The 12811-nt window shown below is 44.5% G+C and overlaps 1 protein-coding gene across 1 annotated transcript in view; it reads left to right on the plus strand.

The window, feature by feature from the left end:
* The window catches only part of SYNE2 (spectrin repeat containing nuclear envelope protein 2), a 203313-nt gene that overhangs the window by 175974 nt on the left and 14528 nt on the right, over nucleotides 1-12811 (plus strand). The window contains exons 102-105 of the mRNA XM_075753365.1: nucleotides 4959-5121; nucleotides 11044-11231; nucleotides 11392-11542; nucleotides 12052-12234. Of these exons, the coding sequence (XP_075609480.1) occupies nucleotides 4959-5121; nucleotides 11044-11231; nucleotides 11392-11542; nucleotides 12052-12234 (685 nt within the window). The remainder of the gene's footprint in view (nucleotides 1-4958; nucleotides 5122-11043; nucleotides 11232-11391; nucleotides 11543-12051; nucleotides 12235-12811) is intronic.

Here is a 12811-nt window from a genome sequence, read left to right on the forward strand (position 1 = left end):
ATCTTTTTCTGATGGCATTTGTGCTTTTGAAGGAGAGTTTGGAATGTACGTCAGGATGTTTTTTGTTCCTTCAGATGCTAAAATTTGAATGTTGCTTTTTACCTTATTTGAGCTCCCTTGTGCCTTTTCCTGCAGCATTTTGACAGCTAATGCAATGCAATTGGAAAGCATTTTGCAATCCTTTATGTTTGTGTGAATACATTTCAGTTAACATGGAAGTGCCTTCTACTGCTAGATTCTTCCTGAGTAGTTACTACAAAATAGTCTGTGTATTTGTGGGGCTATGCAATGATTCAGCCTGAAACAGCTTAATGCATTTCTTTTGTAATGCAATGCTGGCAACTTCGTTGAGGGTATTAAGACCCAAATCCAATCTTGAGTCAGGTCAGTTAGTCCATCTTGTGCATGTGTCTAAGCGCTGTTCTGAATCAGGATATCTTTTAAACTGGGCCCATTGCAAAGTACAAGAGGTGTTGGAGTCTTTTGACTTTTTTAGATTAGTGGTGATATTTCTTGGATTCTTTTAATTATTACTAATTTTTTGCTTCTGGGGGCATGTTGAATGGTGGCAGGTGAGTTCTTATTGGGAGGTGAAATATGGGTAGGTAGGCCTTTATTCACTAAACAGTAAGTTTTGCCTGTTTGACCAAATAACTTGAGAATTACACTTTAGAGAGGAAGAATTCCATCAACACCAGTGGCAGCCTTTTTCACCCTCTGGGTAATTGGGAGGAGCTCGTTTCCCCTGCTGCACTTGGACTTTTATTGCTGTTAATTCACTGTGTGTTGGATGATAGATCACCTGGATGTGGGGGGAGCTTTTGCCCCCAGGCTTGGTGGTTTGCAGTGCGCACCCCCACCCAGCTCCCAGGAGGCCTGTCTGTTCAGACAAATAGTCCCTTCAGATGCATCTTAAAAGAATTAATGAGGTTTTTTTCATGCAAAGAGCAGATAATTTGCAGGAATACTTGCAGAGTGCAGAAATGCACCTGATGCAGAAATGCACCTGAGAGTGCTTGTTGCAAATGTAAGACTTTTATGGATGTAATTAGTCTATTTTACGTTTTCCTTTGAGCTGTAACCAGAGAAATGGCAGTTTCCTGTGACTTCTGTGCAAGCTGAGGGTGCCCAATGAGGATGCTCAAATTTTTCATCATTTCACCTGTTGCTTCAGTGTAGAACCCTACCCTGCGCCGTGGGCTCTGTGTCTGCTGACTGCAACAAGAGCAGCTCAGCCGATGTGAACATCTGGACAAGGCTGCCTTCCTATTTACACACTGCACTAGTGTGAACTTCTGTTAGGTTTTTTATTCTTCTCTGACTGCTTAGCTCAAGTTCGAGATTAATGACTTAGAGCATTAAGGATGGTTAAATGACTGATAACTACCGTGTTCTATCCAGAATATGTAACGAATTGAATTACTTAATTACAATGGTGTGTCTGTAATGGCAATTGCTAGAAAGTAAATACAAGCTCACAGTACCACAGTGATGGTGTCTTTGAGACTGTTGCTTCTAGTAACGCTAGTAGATAAAGACCCACATATTTATGGTAATATCCATAACTTGAATTTTAGAGTCTAAGCCAAAATAATATTCTTGGGGGGTTTTTTTGGTGCAAAACACTCCACCTGGGTTCCAGAAGTGTTGCTTTTTAAATTTATTGAATGTGCTGTCAGACATAGACATTTATCTATAATTTAATATCTGTTGGATTTGCTTTGGATTTACTTGGCTATGTTCGCCTACCTGTTATCCAGTATGCAGACTGAAGAAAGGTGTCTTGCAACCCATGAATTTTTCTGTAATAGAACTTGGGGATGGGAAACAGGTGAATACAGACAGAAAAGAGAGTACAATGAGGCAGGGATGATCCTGAGCAGCACAGTAAGCTGTGGTCTGAGCAGGTCAGCTGTAGCATCAGATGGTCCCAACATGTATACCTTTTGCAAGTCACCAGAGAGACATTTCCAAAGCACTAGTGGGGAATGTCATAGAATATTCAGAGAATAAATTGCCACTGGATACAGTCAGGGACAGTGCAGCGTTTGAACCTTGCTTTCTTCCCAACTGCCCTGAAGTCATGCAGAATTAGCAATGCGACAGTGTAGATGTTTGACTCAGACTTTTCCTCAGGCCTGGCTCTTCTAGTGGTTCTTCCCTTTGGTGCTCAACACAGAGCCTATATCGTCCCATCTTTCCAGGGAGAAGGGTTCCCAAGTTACCTGTCTTTGGTGAGCCACGTGCCCTGGGGAGTCACAGGCTGTGCTGAGCTTCATAAGCAACTGGACCCAAATTGGTGGGACAGAAGCAAGGGATAGGGTGGAGGAAGAATTAAGCCTCCTGGGAATTAGGTCTCCTTAGAATTATTGCCAGCCCACGATAACACAAGAAAATGCCGTACAGCTACCAGAATATATGTTCATTGTGTACCACTTCATAAAAGCAAACTAGGAAGATTTTATATAGCAGCTGTTTGCTTGGGAACCAGATGCCTTCTGCATAGAGGGTTGAACTTGGGAGCAGACCTCTGAAAAGATCTTGTTAAGGAAAGTGAGAGCAGCTAAATGCTTTTGTCGTCTGCTGGCTTTGTGGGTGCATGGCAGCAACAAGGTGGACCATGGACTTGGGCCAAATCCTTCAGGCTGGTTGCATCAACCAGACAAAACTAGTTTTAGGTTTTGGAGAGTGCAGAGCTGCGAAATACCTGCCAGGAGTCCTCGTGTAGGATTGTGCTCTTTTCGCCCTCCTTGTAAAACAACTAAAAGTACTGCCTGATCCTTTCAGGACAAGAGGTAGGGGAAGCTGCTTCCCATGCTGCTAATCTATATGAGACCCCAAATTTGCTGGCCTTACTCTGTACCTTCACAGTAACCAAAAGGGCTGAACAAATCCAGCAGGATCATTCCCACATCTCCTCCATAAGGGCTTTACCTTAAATCAAGTGTCTAACTGATGTACGTATCCTCTTTGATTACCTTACAGTTGCTAATAAGATCAGTTGTTGCTGACAGAGTGGCATACTCATTATGGATTAGCTGTCCTGCATATCTTCTGTCATTGTATCATATGCTGCAACAGGCAACTGCAAAAGCCACTCCGTTACAGACATCCCTCTCCTCTCAAACTTGCTAGGATAGTTTGGCAGCAGGCAGGATGGTGGGCCAGGAACCTCCTCGTTTTTCTTGCAAGGAGGGGCAGGTCCTTTGCATGAAGCCAGCACCCAGGTACCCTGTCAGGGCACTTCTGTCTTGGTGTAATCTGTCCCTACCTGCACTAGATGATTTTACATTCCCCTCTGCCCCAGTCTTAGCTTGCACACGGCTGGTGTTGCCAGATACGTTAGGGTTCATCTCAGACTCCTCAACAGTCCCCGGCATTTTGGGACAAGCAGTGACCCCTTCATACAAGCTGCCCTTCCAGTCCCAGCTGCTGGTTTTGTTTAGTTGGTGACAGTCCCCAGTCATGGTGGGTAATGAATGGGAAATGTTTTGGCCTTTTCACAATCCATGCTTTAACTTTTTGCACTGCACTTGGCTTAGATAATGAGGCTCATATGGGTAGTTGATAGAACAGGCAGTAACTTAGGATTTAATTCAGAAATTTGCATTTTAAAAATCACATGCAAGGCCCAAAAATCCACCCCAAGGCACACCGACAGAACTAGACGTCAACAGAATGCAAGCAGCCAGGAGGACAGCACGGGGAAGCGATGCTGGCCAAGAAGTATGTTCTCCCTAGGACAGGGGTGGAATGATTTCACCTGACTTTAGCATCTGCAGTGTTGATGTTTATAGAACTGCAGGGTAGACCATTGCAGTTCATGGAGAGAAATACATGCTTTTTGGTACGGTTCATCTCATCTTGTGATCTGGATGTTTAAGACAGGTCTGATGCGTATCATGATCTAGATTGTATTTTTTCCCATCCATTAACTACCACTGTCTAGATGGCAAGCTTTGGTATCAGTCTGAAGTCAAAAGAGATGTCACCCTAGTGTTGGACTTTTTAGTAATTTTTGTTGCGAATTGCAATAAACGAGAACTTCAAGGAAAGATTTGAGAGCAGTGAGGTAGTTTAACAGATATTCTTCCAACGCGTGGGGACAAATTTGCTAAAACATACAAACATGCTACTTGGATAATTTGAGGGGCTGATAACGGGTTTTGACATGGGAATATGCTGTAAAGGCTGGAAGTAAAAAAAAGTTTGCAGTTTGAGGGCTGTGCTACAAACAGCTGTAAGAAAAGTAAATGGTCTCTATGGTTCATTTGCTTGTCTGCTACACAACTCACTCTAACCATTGGCTATTCTCCCTCTCTGAGATTATTTTTTTCATTTTCACCCACCAGGAGAGTGGCATATTTCTGCACATTTCAGTGTGTTATTTAGAAGAGCTTTTAATGTCATCTTAGCACTGTAAGTTCTACAGTGGCAGTTGTTCAGGCCTTCTCCTCTCCTGTCAGCATCCATTTGCCCACGGTGCTGGATCTGTGGTTTGGGCAAATTCTACCGCCGTTGGTGGAGCGGTACCTTGCTGATTAGGGTGGGCTTGTTGATTCCTGAAGAAGACACTGAACGTAATTCACAGCAGAAAAATCAGACTATAGATACCCATTTTACTTTAACTGCGGTGTGTTATGGTACAAACTCCTGTTTAGACAAATGTCCAAGAACTGACTGAAGAGCTCACTTACAGATGAACATGGCTACAAAAATTCCCTCTGCTCATATAGTTTCATTAAAGAATTCACACAAGACCTTCCTGCAACTGTAGAGTAGAGGCCCACTGAGCCAATTTAGGTAGGTTTTGACTAAAACATGGCTCTGATTTACAGGCAACAGCTTGATGCACCAGTAAGTGCTTCATTAAAGCCATGCCTGTCATCACCTTCTGCTGACATCATTTCCACTGATTGCAGATCTTTGTAACAAAATGTTCTTCCTGGTTTGCTTAGGGTGAAGAAACTGAAGGAAACATTTGCTTTTATACAATTATTGGACAAAAACATGAGTAACCTTCGCACCTGGTTGGCCCGGATTGAGTCTGAGCTTTCCAAGCCTGTTGTTTATGACATCTGTGATGACCAAGAAATCCAGAAGAGACTGGCAGAACAGCAGGTGGGAAATAGCAGCAGCCAGAGTCAATGAGCTAAAATGCTGCTGATTACAATTGGTCTTGGTTTAAAATCACCTGTTTCTTTTCTTTAGCAAGTCCTTCTAACTGTTTGCTTTTCACGGCATGTTGCTGCCAAGATGGGTTACATGGAAAATTTTTATTTGTTTGCTGTAATTTCAGTATTGTGTTGACTTACCTAACTTCTCCTTTCTCCTCTGCCCAAGGGAAACATGCAAAATACAAACAAAAGCATTTTTACATTTAATAGTTTACTCAGTTAAGTACAGCAGACTTCACGTGGGCTAAGCAGGGCACAGACAGTGGGCAAAATCCATGAGGATGACTTAGGCTGACGAGGCATGAATACTGGGTCTCCTGCAAATTGGCTGTGACAGATTTAAGTGCTGTGATTTGATGTATTGCCCTCATTAGCTCGGTCCTCTTCCCCTCCTTGCAGACAGTAGAGCAAGCTTGGCAGAGAACGTTTGAGCTTTGGAGGGTGGACTTATGCAAACACACCTTTGACTGAGGCCTGATCCAGTAGGCAGGTTCTGAAGATCCCCTCAGGGCTGGGGGAGATGGTGCGTGAATCCTGCTGAGGCATAAATGTGAACCAACCTAGCATCGTTGGGTGTTGGTTAAGTGCATGTAGGCATTTGATGAGAAGCTCAACATGAGCCAGCAATGTGCACTTGCAGCCCAGAAAGCCAGCCATGTCCTGGGCTGCATCAAAAGAAGTGTGACCAGCAGGTCGAGGGAGGGGATTTTGCCCCTCCAGTCTGCTCTGGTGAGACCCCACCTGGAGTACTGCGTCCAGCTCTGGGGTCCCCAACATAAGGACATGGAGCTGTTGGAGAGAGTCCAGAGGAGGCCACAAAGATGATGAGGTCTGGAGCACCTCTCCTATGAAGACAGGCTGAGAGAGTTGGGATTGTTGAGCCTGGAGAAGAGAAGGCTCCGGGGAGACCTTAGAGCAGCCTTCCAGTACCTAAAGGGGCCTACAAGAAAGCTGGAGAGGGACTGTTTACAAGGTCATGGAGTGATAGGACAAGGGGTAATGGCTTTAAGCTGAAGGAGGGGAGATTTAGATTAGATATAATCTGTGAGGGTGGTGAGGCACTGGAACAGGTTGCTCAGAGAAGTTGTGGCTGCCCCATCCCTGGAAGTGTTCAAGGCCAGGTTGGATGGGGCTTTGGGCAGCATGGTCTAGTGGAAGGTGTCCCTGGCCATGGCAGTGGGGGGGTTGGAACTAGATGGTCTTGAAGGTCCCTTCCAACCCAAACCATTATTCTATGATTTATCTGAGACAGTGGTTTACCAGGAGGATCTTTAGGATCTATGCTAGTTTTAGGTGCTGGAGATGGCAAGGATTGGGCACAGCTGAACATGCCAGCTATCCCAGCCAAGTGGAAGCATGAGATGAGCTGGATAATCTGGGAGTAAATTTCTCTTTCCAGCAACCAGGGAAGGAAAAGGAACTTCTCCAAAGCACAGACTTGCTGGTAGTCAGCCTTTGCTCAGGGCTGTGCTAGAAATCTGTCCAAGTTCAAAGTGCCTCCCTGGGAAGGCTGAGAATGACCACAGCTGTCATCTGGCCTTTGTGTTAAAAAAGAAGTATTTGCCCTAAAACTGAGGATGAAGAATAAAGCTGTCAAGTATGGAAGCTCTAAGTCATCTGTCTTTAAGAACACCTATGGGTGTTCTTCCCATCCTTCCCATCTTCTCTTTCTCTGGCTGCTGCTTTGATGTCTAAGGAAAGATCCTTGAGTGACCCAGACCTGAGGGCTGTGTTCCATCCAGTCATGTCCCAGACATCGCGGGAAGGGCCAGCTTCCCTGCAACAGGAGTAGAGATGGCTCCCACCGACTCCACTGCAGGAGTTGGTCGAACACCAGAAGCCTTGGCCCAGTGCTTCTAATGGTTTTATCTGCATTGTGAATCACAGAATCACCAAATAGTCCTAGTTGGAAGGGACCTCAGAGATCATCTAATCCAACCCCTTGCTAAAGCAGGTTTACCCAGAGCAGGTTGCACAGGATGATGTCCAGGTGGGTTTTGAATGTTGCCGGAGCAGGAGACTCCACAACCTCTCTGGGCAGCCTGTTCCAGTGCTCGGTCACCCTCAGAGCAAAGAAGTTTTTCCTCATGTTCAGATGGAAATTCCTGTGTTCCGCTTTGTGCCCATTGCCCATTGTCCTGTCGCTGGGCACCATTGAGAAGAGTCTGGCCCCTTCCTCTAGACACCCACCCTTTGGATATTTATAAGCATTGATAAGATCCTCTCTCAAGTCTTCGCTTCTCCAGGCTAAACAGACCCAGCTCTCTCAGCCTGTCCTCATACAAGAGATGCTCCAGTCCCCTCATCATCCTTGTAGCCTTCCGCTGGACTCTCTCCAGTAGTTCCCTGTCTTTCTTGACCCGGGGAGCCCAGAACTGGACACAATGTTCCAGATGTGGCCTCACCAGGGCAGAGTAAAGGGGGAGGATAACCTCCCTCGACCTGCTGACCATGCTTTTCTTAATGCACACCAGGATACCATTGGCCTTCTTGGCCACAAGGGCACATTGCTGGTTCATGGAAAGCTTGTTATCCACCAGGACTCCCAGGTCCTTCTCCGCAGAGCTGCTTCCCAGCAGGCCAACCCTGTACTGGTACTTGGGGTTATTGCTCCCTAGGTGCAGGTGCCTTTGTTGAACTTCATTAGGTTCCTCTCCGCCCAACTCTCTAGCCTGTCCAGGTCTCACTGAATGGCAGCGCAGCCTTCTGGTGTATCGGCCACTTCTCCCAATTTAGTATCATCAGCAAACATGCTGAGAGTATACTCTTTCCCTTCATCCAGGTCACTGATGAATATGTTGAATAAGACTGGACCCAGTACTGACCCCGGGGGCACACCACTAGCTAAAGGCCTCCAAACAGACTCTGCAGCTCTTATGACAACCCTCTGAGCTCTGCCATTCAGCCAGTTCTCAATCCACCTCACTGTCCACTCATCTAACCCACTCTTCCAAAGCTGACCTATGAGGATGTTATGGGAGACAGTGTCAGAAGCCTTGCTGAAGTCGAGATAGACAACATCCACTGCTTTGTCCTCATCTATCCAGCCAGTCATGCCATTATAGAAGGCTATCACATTGGTTAAGCATGATTTCCCTTTGGTGAATCCATGTTGACTGCTCCTGATAACCATCTTTTCTTCCACAAGCTTATTGATAACCCCCAGAATAACCTGTTCCATCACCTTTCCAGGGATGGAGGTGAGGCTGACTGGCCTATAGTTTCCTGGGTCCTCCTCCTTGCCCTTTTTGAAGACCAGAGTGACATTGGCTTTCCTCCAGTCCTTAGGCACCTCCTGTTCTCCATGACCTTTCAAAGATGATGGAGAGTGGCTTAGCAATAACATCTGCCTCAGCACTTGTAGGTACATCCCATTGGATCCCGTGGATTTGTGGATGTTGAGTTTGCCTAAATGATCTCTAACCTGATCCTCCCCAATCAAGGGAAAGACTTACTTTCTCCAGACTCTCTTTCTTACCTCAAGGTCTGGGATTCCTGAGGGCCAGCCTTAGCAGTAAAGACCAATGCAAAGATGGCATTCGGTAACTCCGCCTTCTCTGTATCCTCCGTCACCAGGCACCCACCTCATTCAGCAGTGGGTCATGTAAACGGTCATGTAAACAGCAAGGAAGTATTTTCTTCCTGTCCAAACCTTTTACATTCTCAAAGGCTGTGATAAATTGCCAGGCAGAGAAGAACATGGGGCACAAAGGAATTGTGTCCAAACTAATTTCTTTTTCTTACAAGTATTCAAGCTTCAGCTCACTGTAAGAGCCATCATTTGCTGCTCAGAGCTACTTACTGCCTTCGTTGTTTTGATTCTGCTTCAAACACAGACCTCTGGGCACTTCTAGACTCCTTCTACTGTAACCTTTTAGCAGGCTGAGTGTGAGAAGACTCTGCTGACTAAAAAGACCACGGTAAAAAAAAAAGCCTCTTTCGGTCCGCATTGACAAGTAAAAAGATCTTTCCTGGTTTTATCCGAACAATTATTTCAGCAAGAGCAGAGTGATGGTGAGAAATATGCCCTACAGGCTTCTTTTATTTGACACCCATGACTGGAGAAACTTTACCTGTTCAGTCTTGAATAATGACATTTAAAAGCATTGTGCATCCACAGAGATGTTTTATGGCATGCTTGTTCAATTAAAGGATGACGAGTAAAACATGAATAATATTAATTTTAATATTTCAAAGCTCTTTCACTAATGCAGAAATCTAGCAGCGTGTAGTCTGTTTAAGCTCTGTGGGCAATGCTGTGCAGAGTTGAAGGAGAAGTACTTCTTTGGGGCTCAATGTACGTTCCTGGCCCCGTGACTTAGTTTGTTGTGTTTGTCTCACTGTAATAAAGTCAGGTCATTTGGAATAACAGCTTGGAAAACAGCAAGGATTCTGCCTAGGGTTATTGCATGAACCCAGGCATGACCAGAAATAATGAGATCGTGTCAGCAGCATTACCATAGTGCACATAGAGTGGATTTGTAATCTGTGCTCCAAATTCTCATTTTCACTAATACAGCTGTAAATCCTGTGTAATTTAATGAATTCAGAAGAGTCTCTCCAGGTACCAGTAGTGGGGTAGAGCCTGCTCTCAGATGTAGAGCCTGTGTTGAAAAGATACTGCTGCCTCTTGCTCAGAAAACAGCTGTGAATCCTTAATAAGCTGACAAAAGTCATGTTGGGTCTGCTTCTAGTAGTCTATGTAAAGATTTTGGCTTCTACATTCCTTAAGCTGTACATTACCACAGATCCCACAAGCCAAGTTTTGATGATTTATGGCTCAGCCCTTTCAGATACCCACGTAACACCACTGAAGACTGCCAGTGGGTGATACTCAACTCCTTGCTGCTTGTTGACTTCTGGGAAGATCTTCCTTCAAGTCCTTTTGTATTTACTAGAAGCTGTGTTTGTTTTGGGGGTTTTTGGTTTGATTGTCTTAGTCTAGAGCAAACCAATTCTGCTTCATCCGTTCACTGAAATCAGTAATATCATTTAGTGGGAGTTCCTGTTCACTGTTGTCAGTAAAATATTCATTTGTGTCTGTGGTTCTAGTGTTATTCAAGCAAAAGTCTCCATATTCTTCATTAGCAAAGCCAGAAATGGGCTGAAAAAGTGCAAATGTAGTGGATATTGTCATTTCATTAATATTTACAGTTGGTAGCATTGTACAGAGCTGCCTTTTCAATAAGAAATATTTAGATAAGGCCTTCTTTTTCTGTTATTCAATTACATTGACTTTAGGAGTAGTTATAGGTACAGAATGAGAGGCCAGACTGTGATGGGGATGCAGGCTTTGGAGAAGAAACCTGTAGTGTAGATTAAACAAAAGGTCCTTGCCAGACCCTTTAAAATAGTCTGTCAAAACAGGAGCTCTGCAAGAGGGAATAAGAAAAGTAGTGTAACACAGCTACTTGTGTGCTGTGTTTCTGTGTTTCCTGATAGCAGCCTGTATAGTCAGTATAAGTACATGAACTGTACTACGAGTTCTTTGTCAAGTCTTACAGTGTAGTAAGCTGATCTGAGACACTCATCTTGTACTGTCAAAATTAGTAAGTATGTGTTTACAGTATGTGTAAGGTTTGTATTTTAATTCCACATTAAAATTGTCCAGACTGTTAATGAGAAGATTGAGCTTTCACTAAGAAACCAAAGCTGGACAATCCCTTTTTGCATCACAGTTCTGTCCTGAGCTGTCAGCCTGTCATCTGCACAGCTCATCCTGCAAGTCTGTTTTCTAAAGCTAAATAAGCTTTTCCTGACACACAAATTGCTCTTTCCCCATCCTCTGCAGCATTTTGAAAGGGTATATCTGAAGTCTAGCCGCGCGTGTTTCCTTCTACTCAAGCTACTCTTTTGCCAATGGCAGGATCTGCAACGAGACATAGAGCAACACACCGCAGGGGTGGAATCCGTGTTTAATATTTGTGAAGTCCTGCTACACGATTCAGATGCATGTGCTAATGAGACGGAGTGTGACTCCATCCAGCAGACTACCAGGAGTTTGGACAGACGGTGGAGAAACATTTGCGCCATGTCTATGGAAAGGCGAATGAAGTAAGTCTCTTTTTCTTACCCCTCCTAAAGAACCACGTGGCATCATTTAGAAGAAATGCTGTAGCTTTTGCCATGACCTGAATTTTGAAAAAGGAAAAAAAATCCAAAATTAATAGTTACCTTGTGATAAAACCTTTCCATTTTTGCATCTCCCTCTCAGAATCGAGGAAACCTGGCGCCTATGGCAGAGGTTTTTGGATGACTATTCTCGCTTTGAAGATTGGCTGAACTCATCTGAAAGGACAGCAGCTAAGCCTAATTCTTCAGAGGTTTTGTACACACATGCAAAGGAGGAGCTGAAGAAATTTGAGGTGAATTTTTTAACTTCATTTTTTTATGCTCAGCAGCATGCTGAATGGTCAGACTGCTAAGTACTTACTGCCTGTGTGAAATGCCTGGATCACTGAAAAACACCAGTTTGGCAGTGGAGGTATAGAGAACATAAATAATTTGGCCAGCGTGTGGCTGCTAGGTATCTGACTCTTTTATTTGTGTCCAGAATTTTTTTTAATGTGGAGAATCCAATGCTCTGAACTGACAAGATCCTGCTTATAAGCTAAATATTTGTTTTTTAAAGGCAGGAGACCTTTGTGGATTGAGCTTGGTGGGTTTTTTTTCCTTCCTTTTCCTAATGAGCTAAGTCTGAGCAGATGATTTAAAATATAGGTCCTTCTCTGGGTTTAATTCCGCAGTTGGAAGTTTTTAAACTGCAGTTTCCAGTTTTTAAAGGGAGGGCATCATTGTCTCTCTTGACGGATAGTATCATCCGGATCCTTTCTCTTATTAGCAAGGGAATTGAATTCCTTGATTTGCCTTGCAGGCATTCCAACGGCAAATTCATGAACGACTCACTCAGTTGGAGCTGATCAATAAGCAATACAGGCGCCTTGCCCGCGAGAACCGCACAGACTCAGCCAGCAAGTTGAAGCAGATGGTACACGAAGGCAACCAGCGCTGGGATAACCTCCAGAAACGAGTCGCTGCCATTCTGAGGAGACTCAAGGTAATTGCACAGTGGGGTGAGAGAGTGAGGAGCACTTGCAAGTTTCTGTAGGAATTACCCAAGGGCAAAACACATACTGGAGCAACTATCTTGTGTTGGTTTGTGTCTTGAGTTACCAGCATTGGAGAGCAGCTCTGGAAAGGTCACCAAATACGTGGCTTAAACATGTCTTTGGTAGATGGGTTCTTGGTAGTTGAAGAAACGTCAAGGAAGAGCGGGTGCAAATTTTGGAAGGGGTGTTGCAGGCCTTACTGCTCCTATCTCACTCTTACCTAGTCTTGTCATGAGTGGGTGCATCCATGCAGTTGCACCTTTCCATAAATACAAGACAGAGAGAGAAGAGGGCCCCAGTGCAGGTATGGTTTGGAGTTTACAACGCAGCTCTGCTTTATGCCAAGTTATGATTCACCTACAAGGCTTTAAACAGGGAGATGTGATGGAGAGGCATGCTACTGTCATCAGCTCCTGCTGTGCTCTCTGCCTAACAGAGGAACATTCTCGAAGAGTGTCTTTGTTAACGCTTCAAAGAAGTGTCCTGCTTTTCGAGTTAAAGTGATCTCTGGGCAGATATTCTGTG

Source organism: Balearica regulorum, chromosome 5 (assembly GCF_011004875.1).
Source record: "Balearica regulorum gibbericeps isolate bBalReg1 chromosome 5, bBalReg1.pri, whole genome shotgun sequence".
Lineage (NCBI taxonomy): Eukaryota > Metazoa > Chordata > Aves > Gruiformes > Gruidae > Balearica > Balearica regulorum.